General features: G+C 48.0%; 1 protein-coding gene across 11 annotated transcripts in view; it reads right to left on the bottom strand.

Annotated features, from left to right (window-relative positions):
* PTPRT (protein tyrosine phosphatase receptor type T) overlaps positions 1–22,713 on the bottom strand; it is a 945,487-nt gene that overhangs the window by 125,441 nt on the left and 797,333 nt on the right. For 9 of the 11 annotated variants that reach the window (XM_037044092.1, XM_037044089.1, XM_037044093.1 and 6 more), the window contains 2 exons: positions 12,709–12,844; positions 5,267–5,296 (listed from right to left, as the gene is read on the bottom strand). In XM_037044092.1, the coding sequence (XP_036899987.1) occupies positions 5,267–5,296; positions 12,709–12,844 (166 nt within the window). The remainder of the gene's footprint in view (positions 1–5,266; positions 5,297–12,708; positions 12,845–22,713) is intronic. The other 2 variants (XM_037044094.1, XM_037044090.1) reach the window with 1 other exon arrangement.

Consider the following 22,713-nt stretch of genomic DNA (forward strand, 5'->3'; position numbering starts at 1 on the left):
GTAGTGAGCTGAAATTGTTGCTATGTTTTCTTTTTAAGAGCAGGTCATCTCCCTATTGCCTGAGGCCATAGGCTTCAGGCCGAAGTTATGTCCTAATTTCACCTTGTTCTTTCATTCACCCACACACATGTACCAGGAGTTCACTGTGTGTATTAGGGGCACCATGGAGAACACCCCAACAGACAAGACATATTCTTAAGATACGTTTGCTCCCACCTCTGATAACAAAGTCACTGCAGTGAGAGTTTGGAGAAAAGGCTGTTCTTGCAGGGGGAGAGAATCAGGGAGGACTTCCTGTAGGAGCCAGTGTTTGATGTGGACCTCGAAGAACAGATGTTAGATGTGCATATGTCCAAATGGGGAGAGGTAGGAAGAATACGGGAAAAGCCCAAGAGCTGCAGAGTGTCTGCAAATGGGGACCAGCCCCGGTCACTGTCCCTGTGCACTGCCACAAGGCTTTTGTCCGAGGCTGAGCGAGACAATCACACGCTCTCTCTCCGCCAGAACGGCTGGTAAACATCTTAGCTCTTTTACTAGAACCACTCTCCTAAAATGTTTCTGTTTGAAACAATTACTGTGCCCATCACACACCTTGAGGTAAATTAACCCGTGAACATGCATCAGCTCTTAATATCCTCTTAAAAAGCAGACACTGAAGTTGTGGGGTCTGCTTTGCTGCAAAAAGGCAAAAAAAATTCTAGAGAAGCATTTCTGTCAGCTCGGAATGTGAGGAATAACAGCTGCTATTTGTAAAATGCCCACTTTGTGCTGGCCACCTCCATACACACTCTCTCATCAGGCCTCACAAAAGTGCTGGAAAGTCACTCTGGCCATCGCTGTTTTGCAGATGAAGAAACTGAGGCTCAGAGTGGTCCCATGATTGTTCAAGGTCATGATTATTCCAAGATTGACAGAAGAGGCTGATCTGGAATTGTGATGTAGTCTGATGCCAAAACCCACCTCGTTCTCACTTTCTTGCGTGTGTGATGGACAGTGAAGAGCCCAATTCTAGATTCTTCTGTGTCCCTGGGTCCCCAGATCCTTCTAACTGAAGCCCTGTTTATCCCGTTCATTAGAACTCTTTCTGTCACCCCCTCCCGCTAACCCCTCGGCTACCTCTGATCTGGCTTCTGCATGTTTCTACCTCTGACCACGTGGCAAATCCCAAGGAAAGCAAAGACACAGTTGTCGCAGGCCATCCTTGCTAGCCAGGTACTGATGTCCAGGCACAGAGCTGAAGCTCTACAGGCAGACAGACTTGCACTTGAATCTTGGCTCTCCCGCAGCCTGGCTGGGGGCTCTCCAAACATGTGGTCCAAGCAGGAAGCCCCCACCCCTTGAAAAACAGAGGTTGGTGAAAAGGATGAGTATGACTTGTGTGTATGTGGTCCTGGGTTCAAACCCTAGCCCTGCCACCTCCTGGCTCTGGGATGCAGACAAGTCCTCAGACCTCAGTCTTAATGTCTAAATAGATTCAACACAGCAGCGCGTATCTCGAAGGGCTTGTTGGCGTTACGTGACCCTGGCACATGGTAGCTACCAACAGGGAATTCTTTTCAGTGTCTGCCCCCTTCTAGGCTGGTTCAGCTATGCTTCGTTTATCTTTTCATCTGCACAGCAAACACGAGGTGCAGCTCTCACAGTGGAGCTCAGTGAGACAGGATAAATCTTGAACTTCACCCTCTCTCTGTACCCCAGAGGCTAGGGCAGAGATTGGCAAACTGGGGCCCCCAGCACAAATCTGGCCCACTGCTTTTGAAAATTAATTTTACTGGAATAAATCCCTGCTAATTCATTTACACATTGTTTATGGCCACTTTGTATTATAGTGTCAGAGTTGAGTAGGTGCAATGGAGACAGCTTGAGCCTGAGAAGGCAAAAAATGTTTCCTTGCAGAAAAAGTTTGGAGTCCCTTGGTCATATATATGGGATCTTTCAAAGAGGGGGGGCCTGTGAGGGTCTCTTTGTTTGAAAAAATATTTCCCTGCTTCTCCCCCACCCATACTTTACATCTTCTTTCTCTGGTTTATCTATTTTTTCCTTAGCCCTCTGGACTCTCACATAGCATCTATATTATTTACTTTCCTTATATATATCTTTTTTATTTTCTGCCAGCTCCACTATAAAGCTCCATGTGGGCAGGGATTTTTTGTTTGTTTTGCTCTTATATCCCTGAACCTTGGCCAGTGCCTGGCACATAAGTGGGCACCCCACAAATATTTGATGAATGAATAAATGCAGGTTTTATGAACAAAATTATTCAACTGAAGTGTGTTTGAAGCTTTCTCTTTTATGGATGACTTTGGGATTTATGGGGGATCAGGCAGACTCCTGACTCCTGGCTCGTGGGAGAAGAATATTATTATTATTATTATTTGTTTTCTAGATGAGACAACTGACGCTCAAGTGCTTCTCAAACTTGAACATGCACATGAGTTACTGGGGATCTTGCTACCATGCAGGTTCTCACTCAGGAAGTCCAAGCAGGGACCCCAGGTACTCCTAGAAACCCTGAGGCGATGTTAACTTTGGTGGTCTATGGCCCACACTTTGAGCAGAGAGGGATTGAAGCACCCACTCAAGGTGTATACCTGAGACTTGGTGGAGTGGGGTTTTGAATCGGGGGCTCATGGAGGTCATCATTCCCTCTTCTCCATCTCCGTGCATCTCTCAATCTTATGGTCTCACAAGACCGGTTGCTCCTCCCCTCCAAGGCTGCTTCCTGTCCCCAAACACTGTACCTCAAGACTGTCCCTTCTATAGCCTCCCTGCTTCTAGCATCTGCACAGGCTCCTTGACTTTATCTACACAGGTGCCTAGGACTGTCTGACCCTTCCAGTGGCTAATCTCTTGTTTCTCTACTACTTTAGGGACTAATGGTTAAAACTAAGTATTCTTCTTCATGGGCTCCAGCTGGGTTGGCTTCCTTTCCCAGCCCTACCCCACGACCTGCACAAGTGACTAGTGATGGCCAATGTCAGAGCCATGCCCATGCCCTCCACACCCGTCTGTCTGCAGCAACTCTGCCAGTATCAGTTTCTCCCCAGCAACGACCTTTTCCTGGTGGTTCTTAGATCTGTTTTTTTGCTTCTCGGTCTGCTTTGCCAGGTCTTCCCTTCCTTTGGATATTGCCAGGTCTTCCTTTGGATATTCCTTTGCCAGGTCTTCCCTTCCACAGTCAGTCCTCGGGCTGGCATGAGTCACATTCTAGGATCTGTGACTCCAAGTCTGCACCAATGGAAGGGCCTTTGGTTATGCCGGTACCTTGAACTACAAGAACCTGTCTATCTATCTCCAACACTCCCACACTGTTCCCCTTTGAAGTTGTCAGGGCACCCAGCACAATCAATGCATGATATAGAGTGGGCACCCAAAGGTCTTCTATGTGCACTGGCTGAGAGACTGAGGGGGTGAGGCGCCCAGAGGCTGCGATGGGTCACCGCATGCCCATACCGACTCTGGAATGTCAAGGCCATGGGAAGCCCTAGAAGGCCAAGGGGCTCCAAGGAGCCAACATGAGTGTGCTGCCCTTCACAGTTTCTGGAAGAGGAAAGAAGGATAAGGAGCATTTCATGACTGGCAACTTTGTGATAAGCACTTCACTATATCATCTCATTTCCTCTTCAAGGGAACTATGAGGTGGGCCTATGGATCCTACTTCAGAGCTAAGAGTAAGGAAGCGTAAAGGGCTCAGAAAATTTGCTCAGGGCTGCATAACTGGTGAGTGACAGAGATGGACGTCAACCCAGAGCTGCATGATCCCCGAAGCTCATTCTTGTTCCACCCCAGCAACAATGCCCTGTATAGTTTCGTACCTCTCTTCCTTTGCAGATGCTGTTCCCTCTGCTGGGAATTCTTATTTCTTCAGAATTGGTAAGCCTGTCTCTAAAAACTGATAACTACCCCCTTCCCCATCAAAAATGGCGTCACCCAGTCAAGTGCTCTTATGCTATAGCCCATATAGACTCCTCTCAACCGACATTTCAGGTATTAGATTTTATGCTGGTCTCTCAGGTAGGCTCGAGCACTGTTAGGGTGAGGCTCAAAGTCCTGGTCATCTCTCCAACCAGCGTCTGGAATAGAATGTGCAAGTTCAATGCCTAGTGGTCAAATGAATAACAGAAGAAATGAAACAAGTCGTCTGGGTACTTCCAGCGTTGGTGCTGGGGTTCCATTGATTTCTGTATAACACATGGGTAGTGGTATCAGAATCCTATCAGCTCCTTGCCTGGGGCTATTGACCTGTGAACTAAGAACTGATCAGAGGGGATGGCAGAGGCTTTGGCTAGCTCTGTCTGCATCTGCGAAGGCTTCGGCAGGTGATCACTGCCAGGCGTGGCCTCTCTTACAAGGCTGGGTTTCCGAAGATGAAGAACAACATGGAGTGGTGGGTAATATATTACATTTTACCAGGAGCCAGACATTCTGAATTTCAACCCCACACTTTTGATGACTGACTGTGTGATTTCACATGCCCCTGTGGACCTCAGTTTTGAAGTATGGAAAATGTATATTAAGAGTACGAGACTGATTCAGTGGCTTTCTTACTTTATATTACCAAGGCTCTATTTATGGAGTTGTTCTCTTGTACTCTCCTGTTTTGAAAATGTCTGGTTTAATTATGAGAAAAAGCACCATCTTTATTTAGAAAGTGCAATAAAAAGCTGACAGGCAATTAGCCAACAAAATGCATCGATCGTATGAGATCACTAATTCGAACACCAACTGGAGATACTTCTAGCGCACAGCAAAGACCCTGGATGCCACCTGTGAAGCTGTTTCTAGATAAAGTCACGACACCCTGTAGACTCCCTGAAGTAGTGGAAATAGTCAACGAATCTCTTTCTAACCTTTAAGCCTGTAGGGCTACCCATCCCCCAAGGAGACACCTATGGACTCTGTAGTTGCTGAGACATGAGGTTCTGTTTTACGGGTGCAAGTCTTGCAGGAGGATTTGGTTGACCTCTTGCTGGAATATGGGGAATTTCTAACTAGCATTTATAATGACAGAGGAGAAACAGCCTTTCACATCTCCGAAAATAGGGGCGGGGGGTGGAAATCTAAGGTGGCAGAAACATAATGGACACGAACAATGAGAGTGCATTTTCAAATGGAGGACATCTATACAAAATAAAAGCTGGGGTTACAGATGACTTAGATGGGAGTGAGCATGAGAAACCAACAGACACTTGGCTGGTGCAGGAAATGCATGCCACAGGTCCCCTTACAGGGCACAAAGCAAGGTTAACCCCGGGTCGATACTTACAAGTAATAGGAGTAGGAATAAGCATTTCTTCTATATATTGATGGGCAGTCAGATGAAGGAAATGTCCAAAAAGGGGGGAAAAAGAAAAGACAAATAAACAAGAATTAGATTTATATGAAATCTTGATTGTTAGAAATGCACATAGTATTTCAGCATCCCTAAGCTCAAGGAGATGCATGTTTCTCTTCTAAGTCATCTTTGCTGAGAATCAGGTACATTCGTTGGGAGAAAAAATGAGAGACACCTCTCCTATGATGGAGAGACTCACTAGTCACGCAGAGGAGGCCACATCTCATTCTGACTGTGTGAGTCATTTGAAGGTTCTTAGGGTCAGCTCAAACTAGCATCATTAATTATGACTTTTTGGTCTTGGGTCAAATGTCTGTGGCCTTCCAGAGATAGTCTGCCACTCATCCACATGACAGGGCTCCTATGGTCTAAGAAAAACCATAGTGACTTCTGTCTTCTCTGTTGCATCAGTCTCTATTTAGTGGGCAATGCCAGGTCAAGGGGATTGCATAGCCAGCATCTACTATGGCTCCCAGGGAACCACACTTCCCAGTACTCATGCCTGTGTGTAGTGTCTTCACACACTGAATCAGTGCTGGCCCCATCTGACCAACAGAATAGAATAGGAGTTACCTTGTGGGACTTTTTAGAATAGATCAAGAAGAAGTCTCGCAGCTCTGTCTGGGTCTTTGCAACTCTCTCTCTTTGAACCCTGGGTGTCCCTGTACGAAGTCTAAGTATCCCAACGTTGTCATGCTGGAGAGACCACGTGGAGAGGCTGCAGGGAAAGGCCCTGAGGTGGCACGAAGACAAAGAGCTATCCAGCCAGTCCCCAGCTTAATTTTTTTAAGAAAAATTATTTATTTATTTTTTAGAGAGAGGGGAAGGGAAGGAGAAAGAGTGGGAGAGAAACATCAATGTGTGGTTGCCTCTCATGTGTCCCCTTCTGGGGACCTGGCCTGCAACCCAGGCATGTGTCCTGCCTGGGAATCGAACCGGCGACCGTTTGCTTCACAGGCCTGTGCTCAATCCACTGAGCTACACCAGCCAGGGCCCCAGCTTATTTTTTAAGCCACTAAATTTCAGGGAGTAGTTTCTTACAAATCAGTAGATAACCAGGGCGAAATTCAAACTCCATGAAAAAGCCCAGCACTATCAGAGAGGAATTCCGGTCTTTAGTCTGAAGAGACTACAACTTGAGTGAACTCTCTGTGTCTCCATTCCCTCGTCTGATCCTCAGATGAGTTGAGCTAGGTCAGCGGTTTCCAAACTGTGCTTCCAGGAACCCCAGGGTTCTGGAGAACCCTCTCATTGCAGTGGGGGAGGGGCATACTGAGCAGGTAGGGCTGCAGGTCTCCCACTCGCTGCCAAACCCAGAGATCCTCCGTTTTATCTATTTTATAAATTAGAGGTTCATTTAGGAATTCACATGAATGAGAATTTAAAAAAAGCAATGCCTGTAATCTTCTAATATCCTTTCTAGCTCTTGGCTTCTGAAAAGAACTCAAAGAAGTCCATAATATTCCCTTTGTTAAACTACGTATTTTGTAGGAAAGTAAGTAAGCAGGCTTTTATTTGGCAGACTTAGTTACACTGACAATAACTGTTAAATTTGCAGATAGAGAAAACTGCTTAATAATTCAGGCTCTCAAACATCCGTCTGAGTAGGCAAGAATAGTTTCCTTCCCACTTGAGTTATTTCATTCATTGCAAACACCATCCAGTTTGTCTGGCACTGGAAGATACAGTCTTTCTGTCTGCAAAGTGGGAACATGCCCTCAGAGCCTCATATTTCCCCCTCTCAAGTAGGACATGGCCAGAGACTCCCAGGCAGGACCACTTCTAGGCTTTCTCTCACTTATCCATGAGAGCCCAGCTTTACAGCTTCAGAAGGAAAATGACTCAGAGCCAAGAAGCCATGGCAGAAGGGAAGCCCTGTGCCTCCTTGGAATGCTGAGCTGGGGAAAATGAGCCACAGCAAAGCAAGATCTTGTCACTCATCAAACTAGTCAATGAACAGAGGCCCTGGATGAGGATGAAAGGGGTGAGGAGTTCCCAACTATGATGAGTGGGGATTGGGAGAGTCCTTGCAAGTCATCAAATCTCCTCACCGACCCCACAGGTTGGCTCTATAAGACCCTCCCTCTTCTTTGTTGCTGGCTCTGTGGTCCAGTGCCTGGAAATAGGAATCTTCAAGGGCAGAACACTCAGGATCTATTTAATGAAGACTGAGAGACACCAGTGTTCTCCATATTGTCAAGGACACTGGTCTGAGCCTCAAGAGGCCAGGGTTCTGAGCAAGTTCTCACTGTGACATTGTGGGCAAGCTGATTCATTCTCCTGGACCTCTGGTTCCTGATCCACACACAGGCAAGTGGCATGGCCAACTACCAGCTTAAACAGACTTGAGGAGTGGAGATGTGTAGGCCCTAGCATCCCAGGGCTACCACTTGCTACCTGATGACCTTGAACAAGTCACCGCAGAGCTCTGCGTCTCAGTTTCTCCATCTCAAGCTTAGGGGCAATAATGACCTATTCCCAAGAGTCATTGTATGCATTAACATTAGATCAAATTGCTCCAAATTACAGTCACATTATGGATGATTTATAAAGTATTATGAGTAAGTTGTATTAATCTAAAGTAACATCAGGTGACATTAATCTAAATACCCAAACTGTAGTAGGGCTCAGTAAAGAGGATTTTATGCCTCCACCTTATCCACAAACACGAGGTTTGCTGTTTCTCACTCCGGTGACCAAAAACAAAATGTGCATTTCTTTAGGAATGTTAAAAAAGTAATAAAATAGAAATAAATACTTGGGTAGTCCTACTACATAGTCAGGCATCGTTTTCGGCTGTTGCTATGCATTAACCTATGTATCCCTCACAACCACCCTGACATATATGTATTACCATCACCCCCACCTACAGATGAGGAAACTGAGGCAAAGGTTAAATATCTTGCGTAAGACCACTCAGTTAGTAACTGGATTTGATAAGAACATGGCTCTAAAACTCATGTTCTTGACCACCGGCCTGCACTGCCTTTGGGAAAGGAAGAAAACAGATGTGTGTCGAACAATACAGTGGGTCAGGCATGGAAATGCCACGCGTTTATCTCTCTTAATCCTCCACACAAGTCCATGGAGCTGTACTCATTTTTATTTGAGGAATCTCAGGCTCTGAAAGGTCATGTCGCCAGAGCTCTGAGAGGCTCTGTGATCTTTGGACCAGTTGCAAAACCTCCATCCTGAGCCAGGCTTTCACCACTGTCAACAGCCCCAGCTGCACCCGACCTTCTGGACCCTCTGGCTTTATGTCGTCAGTCCTCAGGATCCACCTCTGCCTGGGCTCCCTCCTCGTGACGGCACTCTTCCTTAACCTTCCAATCACCACTTCCAAGGGGCTTTTCCGAGTTGCCCTGTTTGCTACCAAAAGCCAAGGCTGTCCTGACCCAGCTTTAAGGCAGCTCAGAAGGTCAACAACGGACAAGCTTTTATTAATTGAGTACCTTTTCCCAATTAAATTGCAAAGCCTTCTGGTCAGAGATTAAAGCTCTTTATTCTGTAGCCCAAACACAGAATACGTATGTGTTTTCTCTGAGGCTTGAAGGAGACTTACTGAAAGTCTAAATTTATAAGGATGCAGTGATATGGCGAGAAACAGCCTGAGACCAAAAATCCTGAGCAGGAAGACAGCTGTGCTTAGAAAACAAAAACAACGCTCCCCCCCACCCCCAAACTGCAAAATCTTCTTTTCAGCTGGCTTGCAAGATTGACTTGAGACACAGATTTCATTTTTTGTTCTGTACCATTTAAACAAGACTAAGTTGTCTATTTAACTATCCGTCTATCCATGGATTTAACTATCCATCCCATTGGCTGTCTACCAATCTATCTAGTACATAAAGCCATCCATCCGTCTGTCCGTCCATTCATCCATCTGTCCATCTATCCCTCCCTTTCTCCCTCCTTCCATCCAAACATCTATATATCTGCCCACCAAACAATCTACCCATCTGCCAGTCCATCTAGCTCATACACCCCCACACTCATCTGCATGGAGATACGCATCCTGTGCGTCTCCATGTAGCGCCAAGTCTGCATGGTCTCACTTGAAAAGAAGCCCAGTCCAAACAGCCAAAGGCACTACAAAAAGAATTCTGAACTTTAATGTGCATCTTTTGTAAACTCTAAGGGAATCCTGTTTGATTCACCCACTGTCTCATATCCCTTTCTGCAACCTTTCCTTTCTCAAGATCTCCTCCACCCATTACGAAACAACCAACCAACAACTCCCTCTCTCCACTCCTCTCTTTTTCCCCTTTTGTTTTGAAGGCAAAATTGATTTCGCTTATTTCATTAAGTCCTTCCTTTGGTTCTCTGTACCTCTACCCCATCCTCTGGCTGCTCCCTAGTTCAGTATCACAACACAAAACACCAACAGCAAGAGGAAAACTCTCTTTGGAGAGTAACGAAGAAACCCTAAGGCCAATGGGGATAAACGCTTCATGGGAAAAAGCTGGAGGCATCTTTTGCATCCTGGAAACATGTGGACACAGCTATAGGGAAGCCTTAGAACCAGTTGGACCACTAGGAGCAGAGAAAACAGGCAGCGCCATGCCCATGTCTGCGGAGGTCATGCGCATGTCTGCGGAGGTCATGCCCATGTCTGTGGAGGTTAGGGAGAAGCCCCGGATCAGGCTGGCACGGGAGTACGGCAGGTGTTCGACTTCTGAGAGCTCCGAGACCCAGAACTAACTGGATCACGATGGTACTGAAGAGATGCTAATATAAAATCCCGAGTTGCGATACTTTGCCTATTATCACAAGGGGCTTTCTTTTCCTTTCATAACACTTCCTTTAGGTAGCTGTGGACAGTGCTCTGGCCAGCAGTAACTTGGTGATGGACCTAATCGACCAATGAAGTTTTCCCCATAAGAGGTAAAGGGAGCCACCACCAAGCCCTTCACCTGCCTCTGGGCATCTCTAGACATGAGAAGACATTGTGGTCAGCAGACAGAGTGCAGGCCTGGGCTTAATTTCTCTGTTTCCCCCCCTTTAGCTTTCTCCTCGTCTCTCTCCTCTCCTCTCTTCCCGTTTCCTTTGCCTATACCCATCTGTACATTATTATTGACTAGTTCAGCAAAATGTTGTATTTTCCCCCAAAGATACTGTGTATAAAAACACTGCTTAGCAAACTCCTGACCTCTCTGCCCACTGTGCAGCCCCTAGGACTTGCCTCTCGGGGAGACATGTGATCGTGTGATACCGGTTGGTTGGGTCTGAAGGACGATTCTGAGAGAGGTGAGAGGTGAGGGATGAGGACATGCAGAAGAGGTTAAAGCCGCACAAGGACTCCCTCTATCCTTGCTTCCGCCCTTGAAACAGAAAGCCTCTTCCTCCCTCCCGACGAGTCACGCATTTCAGACACAGCTGTTGAGAGGGAAGAGAAATTTCTCCGCAAGCTTACAAACGATGGCGACATGGGTTAAGCCAGGTTTTAGAAAGAGCCAAATTGGAAGAGCATATCTGACTTACAAATCAGTGGCAAAGAATGAGAACATCGCAGGTCTATCAAATAGGAATGCAGTTCTACGAAACTGATTTCTCTTTCCAGGTAGACAGTCCCAGACTCACCTCTGCCTCCAAGGGCCTGTGATTCTAAGACACACGATAATGATCTCATACGTGCAAAGTGCTTACTGCCTCCAGAGAAATCAAAACTTCCGGTTCGACCTCATCTAAGAGCAGTTGACTTGTCAGTGGGACATTCCATGTGGCCACAGTTGATGGGTGATGGTGATAATATGACAATGCCGTGCTGTTCTTAAGCCTTTGGGGGCTCTTGCTCCCCAATAGTAGCACAGTGCCTTCCCTTCCCTGAAACCTCCCCAACCACAAAATCAGAAGCTGGAGGAGAACTTGAACTCTTTAGTCATTCTTCTTGGGAGCCTGAGGAAGACAGTAGCCCATTAGACCGAAGGTTTCAAGAAAGGACAAGGTCCTGCCAATAAGATGTCCTACCCATAGAGGACACTGGTTGACTCAGAACAGACCATCAGAGGCACAGGGACATTCTGGAGCCAAAACGGCTGCCTGTGTATGTACTGGGAACCACAGTATATTTCTGGCTCACTGATGGCTGAAAATGGGGCATTATTATGCTTTTTGTTTAACTTTCCACATTTATATATTCACATGACCCCTTAAGTGGAAGCTGGGCATTGTTTTGGGGTCATCCTGTCCCTTTGTTTTGGTGGGGAACAGATTTCAGAAGCACTTTTCCATTCTATAAGTGGAAGCACGTTCCTGGTCCTTGTTGCTGGGCTTGCCCTGGACTCTGAGTAACCAAACACAGAGCTTCACATGGAGGAGTAAGCAGTTTAACAACACAAAAGTCTCTCTAAGGGGGGGGGGGATGGAGCACATTGCAGCACATATTATTGAAATGTAGATCAATGTTTTTGCTCTGGAAGACTTGGGGAGTGGGAAGGTGGAGGCCAAGGTTAGAACCATGGTGTTGAAACCGAGAAGACGTGGAGGTGAGCAGTAGGCGTGGAAACCTGGTGCCAGGCCAGGGGCTAAGCAGAGGTGGGTAGGGGGACCCTTCTTTTTAGGGGAAAAACCAGTGAGCGGTAGGGACAGTGATGGCTGACGTTCACCAGCTTTCCCTCCCTGCAACTCCCCTATGCCATCCTCAAGCCTTCTGCGTGTCTGAAGATGGCAGTGCAGTGAACCTCAGGGTTAAGGGAGGAATCTGTACCCTGGTTTCATGACCACATGGTTCAGAGGAAATACACCACATGAGAAAACTGGGTTAGGTGACCAGAACTGCCCAGGGAAACATGCTGTTGAGAGCTGACCGGCAGCACCGATCCGGCTGGGAAGGTGTCATGAGACACAGAGTAGGCAGGCTCTTCCCTGGGGACCATGGCATCGTCAGAAGCGTTTTCCCTGCCACACAGTGGGCAGCCTGGACTGCCGCTACTGGACCAAAGGGAAGTCACGGCCGAGAGGAGATGGGGAGGCTGAGGCATGACTTTCCCGCATCTGTATTTCTGGGCTCATCTGTGTCCCGGGGGCTCCCTGCTTGTCTTGATGACATGACCCATCGCAACAGAGCAGTTAAATCAGAGAAGGCTCGCTTCGTGACCCACAGCGCCCCAGGGCACAGCCAGGTAGCTGAAGCAGAGGGATCACTAGCGCAGAAGAAACGGACCATCTCAGGGCCTCCCGCCAGGCAGGTGGCACGTGCCCTGCAGTCACCAGCCAAATGAACCACAGCTGGCCCAGGTATTCCGGGACCCTGACAACCACAGCGGTAGGTCCTTGCCCGAAAGCCCACAACACAGCAACAACCTGGCCACGCGGCAGTGCAGGGGCCCCTGGAATCAGGGCCCCCCTCGGGCAGGGCAGCAACCCGGACTCACCTCCTTTTGATGGTGAGCATCACGCCCAAAAGGATGATGATGAACATGAGGAGGCCAGCGACCACTCCAGCCATCTTCACAGTGTTGTCCACCTGCTTCTCCGGCTCCACGGTGTTAGAATTCTGGGTGGAGGCACCTGGGGGAAGAAAGGAGGTAGAGGAAGATGGTGAAAAGGCTCCTGCACGTGGCTGGACAATATTAATGGTAATGACAACAGCTTCTATTTATTGACAGATAACTACGTGCCAGGCACTGTGCTAGGGGTATCACACACATTGTCCCATTTTTTTTTTTATCCTTTGGAGGAGGATTAATCCTTTATAAAGTTGGGATTGTTCTCATGTCCTTTGTTTGTTTGCAAATGTGTAAAGGGAGATTCGGGGCAATTGCATCCCCAAGGTTGCACAATGGCTGTGCTGGGGCATCCTGGTCCGTCGCCCTCACCCTCAGTTGGAGGATTTTATCACTCACTCTGCTTTATCTGCAGGATCAAACCATGGAATTACAGTTCCATTCTTGGGTTCATGAAATTATTCCAAACCCTACTGCATCCTTTCAGGTAAATGGTGAAAACAGCAGCTTTATGTTAAGGTAACAATTAAAATCACTGGATTTAGGAAGATAAAAAGAAAGGTTTTGTTTTGCGCCTTATATGAAAAAATGGTGGTGTAGAAATTCAGTGTTGTGAAGGGAATTGCCTTACATTAAAAAAAAACCAAAAACATATATATCTGACTGACTCCTCCAGTTTTTGGATTGAACGCTGATGCTACATACCTACTCTGCCAGATGCTAACCTGCTGACTCAATCCCAGGGAGCCAAGCAGCAGCTCTGTCCTCTGCCCTGCGCGGGGACATTTCACGGACCCACTGTGGTCAGTCCTCACGCACACTCTAAAAAGCAGAAACAAGTTTCCCATTTTGTAGGTGAGAAAGCCAAGGGAACTTGCTGAAGGTCACAAGGCCACGAAAGGTCAGAGTCAGGATTCCACAGGTTTTCTGGCCCTCGGTCTAGACACCAAGGGTCAGAAACCTGGCGTTGAACTTTCAGGCCCCCTGGGCCCTCAATGCCCTGTCCCAAAGTGAGGATTTGCTAATGCTGTATCAACAGTAATCCTGAGTGCCACCTGTTTACGGGACTGACTCCCCGTACCAGGGAGCAGTGCGAGCTGCTCACTCCGGCACCCGCGTGAATCCTGCTGCGGAGCGTCCGGCAGGCTGAGCCGGTTCCTCCTGCTGCTCTTCCTATTCCCAATGGTGCGGCGGCTGTGGGCGGCTGCTTAAATCCACAGAATCCTTTTCCTGACCTGTCCCTACATTCCTGCTGTGTCAGCACCAGCTCATCTTTCATCAGTGACGACATCTTCTCTGGTTGCCTGCGTTCCCGGGGGAGTCCCTCTCCTTTCTCCCAATCTGACAACTCTGTTTCACTTGCATATACCTTAATGAACCAATATTATTAGTTGTTTCCCTATCTGTCTCCAGAGTTGATCTGCAAACTCTTCGGGGGTGAGGTTACACCTCCTTTATCCTTACTTCCTCGTGTTAGCCCAAAGCCTGGCTCATAATATGTGTTCCCTTAACGTTTGCCTTGTTCAGTGTTTCACTGAAGGGACGACATCGCTGCCCACACACATTTGTTATCATGGGACCAAACTGAGTTTCTCCTTTTCCAGACATGTGTTCACAGAACTCAGCTGAATTGAAGGGACTTTAATGCCCATAAGCTAGGACTCTGATTCCCCCAAACTCGCTGACGGCTCAGAACAGCCCTCAGGGACAATGATGTATCTCCCCTCTTCTTCCTTAAGAGCGTCGGTGGTTATCTCATCAGGGCACTGGCCCCCGACTCTCTTGTAACTTAGACAAGCCGCGATCACTCAGTCAAGTCTCCCTGGGGAGAACAGCAAGTCTTCTGGAACAGAGAGTGAGTCCTAGTTATTCCTCTAATGCCAGTGTCTAGCCCAGGCCTCCGTCCTCCTAATTGTTGGTTAACAGATGATTAATGATGGCATAAAGGCAAGTGAACCACAGTCATTTGCTTCATTCACTAATCTGCTCCTTGGCACCCAGGGGCTGATTGCCAAACTACACTGTCAGTGGGCAGAGAGCCTTCTTTTGGAAGGACTTATGGATGGGGGATTTTATTCAGTCCCTCTCACCCACTAAAGGCAAAACAGAGCATCAAATCGGAAGACCATCTGCACAGGCTCTACTTATCTACAGCCCAGAGAATTCCTGAGGGAATTGGCCAACCACCTCTTTGGCAGGGCTCACGTTCCAGAGTTGGGGCTGGTTCCCAGTAGCCGCCCTGCAGTTCCCCTTTTCCAGTTTGGACATGAGATTTCTGAGATTGTCCAGTCCCTGAGACATATGACATGACCAAACATAAAGGAGGCTGAGCGCCTCAGACCACAGTTTCCTTAATACGGTCGGAGTCTTTGTATTTAGATTTGAAGGAAGTGTTGGCTCCACGGCATTCACTCCTTGGCATAGCGGAACTTTACTTAGTGTCTGCTGAGATTCTGGTCTAGAGACGAGGGGTACGAAGGCAAAAGAGCCCTGGAGAGGATCTGAATTCCCCCAGAAGACTGTTATTGGCTTGGTCTAATGAGATTCATTCCTTCAGTGAATAATCACCAGTACCCACTATATGCCAGGCATTTGGGGACAGAGTGGGGAGCAAAACAGACAGAGTCCCTGTCCTCAAAGAGCCTACAGTGAGTGCCAGGTGGGACTCAGGAGATAGGATTAATGAAGCAACAATCAATAATAATAAGCTTTCAATTCTACTAAGGAGCAGAATGAAGAGGCACACGCTGTTTGGGAAGTTACAGTGGGGAAATGAATAACTTCTGGGAGGAAGCGGCCGGTGCGGTGAGCTCCAATGGAGGGCAGGCTGTAGCCGCAGGAAGAGAGAGGGAGAGGGTCACATGGAGCAGCAGAAGCAGCAGCACTGGCCAAGGCTGTGTGATGGGGCAGGGGGTCCAGTGCATTCGGGAGATGAAAGAAACGTGATGGAATGAGGGTGAGATAGGAGATGGAGGGGGCAGCGCGGGCCGGTGCACACAGGACTGTATAGGCTGCAATGAGTGTTTTTATTCTTTGTCCCAAGAAACATAGAAACCACTGAGTGTTATCCACAGGGCAGTGTTGTGGTGGAATCAGTATTTCCAACACATCATTCCAGCTCCACTGTGAAACCGGAGTGGACTGGGGAGATGAATTTTGCAGGCATGTGGGTGGGAGATGACAGCTGCTGGGCTCAGGTAATGGCCGTGGGGATAGGAAGATGCAATAAGAGACATAAATGACCTGAACTAGATATAAATGAAACCTGTTGATGGACTGGATACGGGCACAAGGGAGAGAGAACTGTCGAAGAAGATCACAGCTCTTTGGTTTTCCTAACAAAGTGGATGATGGCGCTGTTTATGGGTGCAAGAAACAATTGGAAAAGAATAGCTTTAGAGGAAAAATGTGCGTGTTTGGGGCAATTTGAGCTCGAAAGATACTGCAGAAAAGTATGAGCTCTAAAAAGAGGTCCGAGCTGGAGGCAAAAATGTGTGAATCATATGTACGAAGATGGTACTCGAAGCTGGGGGTTGATGAAGTCACCCGGGAGCATAAAGAATGAGAGGAGGTCAGACTTAGCCCGAGAGGGCTGGTGGCAGAGGAGAAATGGCCAGACAGGTCAGCAAAACAACTGGGAGAGGAAGGTGTCCCAGAACCAGTAGAAAAGTGTTCGAAGAAGGAAGGAGAAACCAACTGTGTCAAATATTACTACCAGGATAGGATGCCCAGAGGAAAGCGGAGATCTTGGATGGGTATTTGAAAACCTTTCCCAAATAAATCCTAAGATGTTCCTACACAGAAGCACCTTCAGCGGTGATCATGAACCAGCAATGGGACATACTTGAGGGTCACAGAGGAGCATCCAAGACATTCAGAGAGGCCATCTCAAAGTCAACAGCCCAGTGGTTTAGACAAATTCAATGAGTTCAGCCAACAGACATGGGAGCTGATGTCACAGACGCTATACAGCAAAGTTATTATGAGGAGCCAAGCTTGGCTGGTCAACTAGGCTCCAGGGACAGGGTCATGAGCATTTCCTGGGATGTGGCACATCCAACTTCTGCTTCAGCATCTTCTTAAGGGCATTTGCTCCAGCTGCCGGGGGCGGGGTCGGGGGGTGGGGTCTGTGCCTTGGTTCTAAAGGGAGTGTGCCAACAGGGTTCAAAGGCGATATAGGTAGAGAGGAAATGGCTCTGGGATCAAAGGCCAGGCAGGGTTCCCATGTGGCTCCCATATCAGAGAGGAAATAAGAGGGGCAGGGACAGAGGATAAGCCAGTCCTGATCTTGCTGCAGTCAGGAATGTGTCCATGGGACTCACATCATAAATGCCACAGGGGCAGGTGAGCACCTGTGCCAGGACTGAGGGAAGCGCACAAGGTCGGCCAACGACGGGGACTCCTGGCAATGTGATCAGCCGTCTCGGGCAGGCACTAAGCTCCTCATCTAACAGACGCTCAACCGTTACTTTCTAAAAATCTAGCTTAAGAGTACTGATCCATTATTGGGGGCCGAGTAATGTGCTGAAGCACTTTCATATAGTAAGTCATTTAATCTTTATAAAACTTGACTCAGAAGGAGCTAGCATTACTTTCCCTCTTACATAGATCCGAAGTGTGCACAGAACAGTAACTTGTCCGAGGCATTAAGTAGTGAGTGTCAGAGCTGGGATTCCATGTGCAGGACGTATCCTCTTAGCTCTACGATGGAGATGTAGTTCGGGAAATGCCAGCCCTGAGCTCACTTAGAAGGTCAGCCATCTGACGCACTGGCCTGAAATCCGAGGGAACTCTCCAGAGAGGCAGAATCAGAAACTGTTCAGCAATATTGAAGCTGCATTACTTTTGCCCTAAGCCCATCCTTTTCATGACAGGCAGGCGTAGCACCAGTTCTCAGTCCCTACAAAGCTCTGTCCCCAGCCCTGGGTGACTTCTGTCTATCAAGCAGGAAGTGGGAGTCTGAGATCTGAGGGAAGGCAGGGCATCTCTGCCCTCCACTGGGAGCCAACCTGAGAATAGTTTGAGTAAATCAGAGTTGGCAACAAGGCGCCAGGTGGTAGATTCACTCAACTGCAGCGGCTTCAAGGCAGTACCTGAGTCCCCTGTGTGATGTAGTCATCAAAAACAGTTTTGTGAATTCAGCCCGCACTGGCTGAGGGCTCCTGTCTCTAACATGCGGCTGCGTGGCCGACCTCCTCCCCCGCCAGCTGGGCCCTTCGCGCTCTGAGTGCCCCACAGCCTGAGCCAGTCCTCTCAGAACAGGCTGGACAGCAGCTGCTGTCCCCTGCGTTTGACTTTTCACAAAAGCTATTGTGACATAGAGTCGAGTCCCCTCCTAGCTGCAGTTCACAGTCCACATCTGGCCTTCCACATGCTACTTGTCTGCTCTTGGACATGGAAACCCGGTGCCCAGGGCGTGGCTCTTTGCCCCTTGAGGTCTGTCCCTGACTCAATATTCACACCATACACAGGATCCAGTCACCACGTTCAGTTTCCCCTGCTGCTTCCTTCCACGTTACCAGACAACAGGATGGTTTCCATTTTCCCCCCAAACTCCTGGGAGGACTCCCAACAAAGGCAATGCTGCTCAGCTCTGCTCTGCACTGGTTGGACCCCCGTGATGAGGCTTGTCCGGTTGTGGACCCTGGGCTCCGAGAGAAACTTCCAGGGTAAAGGCAGGCTAAGAGCCTTGCCACTCAAAATGGGGTCCAGTGACCGGAAGCAACCAGTGGGAACTTATCACAAGTGCAGAGCCTCGGGCCCCACCCCAGATCCACTGAATCTACATAGCTAGGTCTCCCGGTGACTCAGACGCGCACTGGAACCCGGAAAGCACTGACCCTGGAGGAGTGGGGGCCAGAGTCAGGGCTTCTCAGCCCGGAGAAGGGGCGATTCAGGTGAGCCTTCATTCCAGCCTTCAGAAAGCCGAAAGGCCATCGTGAAAGACGGAGTAGATTGGTTCCCTTTCATTGTAAAGGTCAGAACTACTGCTAATGCATAGGAGTGACAGGGATAGATCTGGGGCCAATGCAAGGAAGGGGTTTCATGTGGAAGTGCCATCCAGCTGTGGCCCCGCCCAGCCCTTTTCACCGTGGCCTTATGATGCAGAGGACCCCAGAGCAGCGATGGTCCCCAAGTCTGTTTCAGAGTGAGCCCTCTCTTTTCCTGCCGACTCAGTCTCCACCTGGACTCACCTTCTAGACTTCTTGGATGCTACTGACCCCATCTCCCACTTCAACCTCGATTCTCGTGACACCCATGCTCTGGGTGAGAGAGTCTCCCTGTCAGCCTTAGAGCCATGAGATTCCCATGATATCTACCCCAGACTCCCAAGTCACGCACAGAGGAAAGCGTGTCCCCAACAATGGCAGGCACTGCCTGGGCACTCGGTGTGCTCCGAGTCAAGCAGAAGAGACTACCTGGTCTCTAATACCCTTTTGTGAGGTTCACGATGCTAAGGTTTTATGAGATGGGTTCAAAATTAAAAATACATCAGCCTGCATCCAGACTCCATCACTCACTCACTGTGTGACCTCGATCAAAGCTGTTAACCCCAATGTCATTTGATACCCTCCTTTGTAAAAGAGGCAGTAAATGCCAAGTTCGCAGGGGTTTCCTAAGGATCAAATGTAACCATGGAGGCAGAAATGCTCAATGAACTCTGAGGAACTGCCCACACATGTGGTCTAACAATGGCATGACCTTGGAACTGGTTCCAGACGGACAGCAGGAGGTGGTCTCTGGTGTCAATAAACTGTGGGTGCACGGTGGGTGCTGGGCGATGCTTCCTTGCAAGCTGCTGCCCGCGTTCATCCAATCCTTAGGATGAAGGCAGGTGGAGCCCCCAGAATGATTCACTCAACTTTCCTCCCATAGGCCAGGCCTGTATCAGGCTCACATCTGGATGACTTAGTGGCAATCACATAATTCGGCAACAAGGGATTAATGATTCATTCTCAAAGTGCCCTCGCTGGCTCCAGGCCCATCTCTATAGCTTTACCTCAGAGAATTTCCCCTGTAAAGATGCGAAGCAAAAATAGAAGTTGCAGATAAAGAACATCTAATTGCAATTGATAAAACAAAGGAAATCCCAGTGGAAGCATAACCCACGCTGATGATCGTGGCTGACGGGAAGGAAAGGAAGCCCGTTCTCGGGGACACACTCCTGAAAGCTGAAATCTTGAAAACACACAGTTGACTCTTAGCTAATCCAAGGGCATATTATCCCCAAATCTTACCGCATTGGCCGCTCACCCCCTCTACTTAACGACTTCTTTTGTTGGAGAGACTCTGCCTTTCCCCGGCTCCACAGGCACCTGTGCCCCAGGAGAGAGAACCTCGGAAAGCCTGCACCTGAGCTGCTGCCTCTGAGCCAGTGAAAGTTTTAAGCGTTGCGGGCTTCTATGATTACGGGGCTGGGGGTGGGGTTTGCCAAGAGGCGGCAACTGGGAAAAGATGAGGAAGTCGGGCAACTTCTCTGTCCTTCTAAAGTCAGGTCTGTACCGAATCCCTTCTTGGTCTTGCCAGAAGCGAATTCTTGGAGTGGTTGGCTATTTTTAAGATGGAACTGAAGCCCAGATAGGAGAAAAGTTGGTAGGAAAACAGCTGGGTCCCTCATTAGATGAAAGGCTCCAGACTTTACTGCACCCCACGGCACGAGCGCATCTGTAACTGCGGTCGTGAACAACTCGGGCAGTCTTTGGGAATGAGATGGAAGCGAGCAGGAGGGGTGCAAGAAGCCTGGGGAGAAACAAATGCTGTTGCTGGCTTTTTGTGCTTTTTTTTGATGGAAAGATGTGGATTCCCAATATTTGACACAAGTAAGTGTGATGTTGATACAGGAAAATATATAGACTGAATGGTGCAATTCGATTTTTTTTTTAATTACCATTTACTAAAGGAGGGAATAATCACTAGAAACCAGCCAGGCTCTGCATCTGTCAGCATCTAGCCAGGAAAAGGGAAATTGCTCCAAACACTGAAACTTGAGCAAACTTACTAGAAAATTGGTACCCGGGGTTCGCAAGGGGATGGTGGGGCAGCCTAGAGGGTGACGTCGTGAGCCATTACTCAGCCCATTCTGGAAAGACAGAGGGCAGTGGTAGGGTCATCAGAGCCCAGAGGGATGCATTCTCCTTCCTCTTGCTCCACAATTCATGTCTCCTATTGGCCGAACCTGGGTACCAGTTGACATCAAGCCCAAGAAACACAGGCCGCAGGGGTCACTGCACACCCAGCACTGCAGGCAGGGAGCAAAGGATGGATGTGAGGCAAACCAGGCCAAGGGCCAGTATGGGCTTTCTATGAACAGGCAACGCTAGGTTCGCCTCATTGCCGCTTTTGAGAGGCGTGTGGACTTATACATTGGGACAGATGTCCAGTACTGTGCCTTAACTTGAGCCAAATCATGGCCAAGATGGAGACATTGGGACTGGCTTTCTGGACAGCCAGGTGTTCCACTGGGCCATATCTAGAAGATTCAGGATACCTGACCGCATGTAAAACAGAAATATTATTAAAGAGTTAACACACAGTGAGAGCTTTTACTACAAGCCAGAATACTGTTTAATGCCCTTCACATATACTATCTCTTTTCATCCTTACTACAACACTATGAAGTGGGTTCTTTCCTTTTACCCATTTCAGGGATGGGAAAACTGAGGCTCAGATACTAAGTAACAGTAGCAAGTGGCAGAGATGGGATTTGAACCCTGGCAGTCTGGTACAGTGTTTATTCTCTTTAAACCGTTATTCTGTTCTGCCACCGCTCCCATAAACGAGAGGAGAGATTGCAAAGCAAGGAAATCTGGTTGTCTTTTCTCAAATATCAGAAAGAAAGAAGCTGACTGGTATTTAGGGAATCAAGAATCTGATTTTGACCAGCCAGATTAAGACGCCTTTGTATTTATTCCTGTCCCTGCTCAGCTTGCCACCTGCTGTATCAGGCAGTTCTATTTATACCTGCTTTTCTTGAAAATTATCTCATCTCCTCGCATGCCCTCTCACCAAGATATTCTAATATCTAAGGGATTGATGAACATGTCATATGAATCTTGTTATATAGGCCAAATTATACAGACTTTGCTCAAATGATATTTACACTTGACCTTTTAAACTTAAGTTCCCTCATCCTTTTCACTTTCCTTGTATATCAGCCACCCTCTCCATGCCCTTAATATATTGCATTTAGCTTTATTATTAATCTCTGAGCTTTCTCTATAATACCTTTCTTGATATTTAGCAACCAAAGCATCCCTTATCATTTCACAGGGAGACAAGTCTCACTCAACTTTAGGCAACTATTTTCTGCTTTATTGCCAACACTCATTCTTGGATGGCATGGTGACTAATTTTGTAAATTGCTGGCTACCTCCCCCACATTTGGAATGTGCCTCCACCGCCAGAGCTGGTTGATGACAGAGTGCGTGAGAGGGATTATTCCATCATACTTCTAAGTGACATCACCTAGGATGTTTCTCAAGCAATAAATAAATTGCCTCAATTCATCATATGACAGTAATTGCTTTTAGCCAAGATTTAACTCAGAGTCAATGTCAAGTAGCTGGAAAACACCACAGAGACGCAGGTTTTGCAAAGACAGCTCCACCCTTGCTGTGGAAAACCATTTAATAAGTACTGAGTTAAGTATAAAGGAGATAGAGATTTATACTATCCCAGGCTCCCTCGCTATTACGCAGCCAGTCCTAAGGGGCAGGAATCACAGACTATACAACTAAAAACTGGAAAATATTGCTGACAGAGGTGGCCCTCCTTTCCAGACTTTTAATGGAGGTCAGCACCCCATGAGATGGGAATAGCTTCAATTGATTGGTTGAAAGCACTCTGGCCACACAAATAAATTGTTCCTCCAGTGCTGATTCTGCTTGGTCCCGTGCACCTCCCAAGCCTGTGTTTCCAGGTGGGTCTTGTTTT

This window comes from Sturnira hondurensis, unplaced genomic scaffold (assembly GCF_014824575.4).
Source record: "Sturnira hondurensis isolate 20B ecotype Veracruz unplaced genomic scaffold, ASM1482457v3 Scaffold0004136, whole genome shotgun sequence".
NCBI lineage: Eukaryota > Metazoa > Chordata > Mammalia > Chiroptera > Phyllostomidae > Sturnira > Sturnira hondurensis.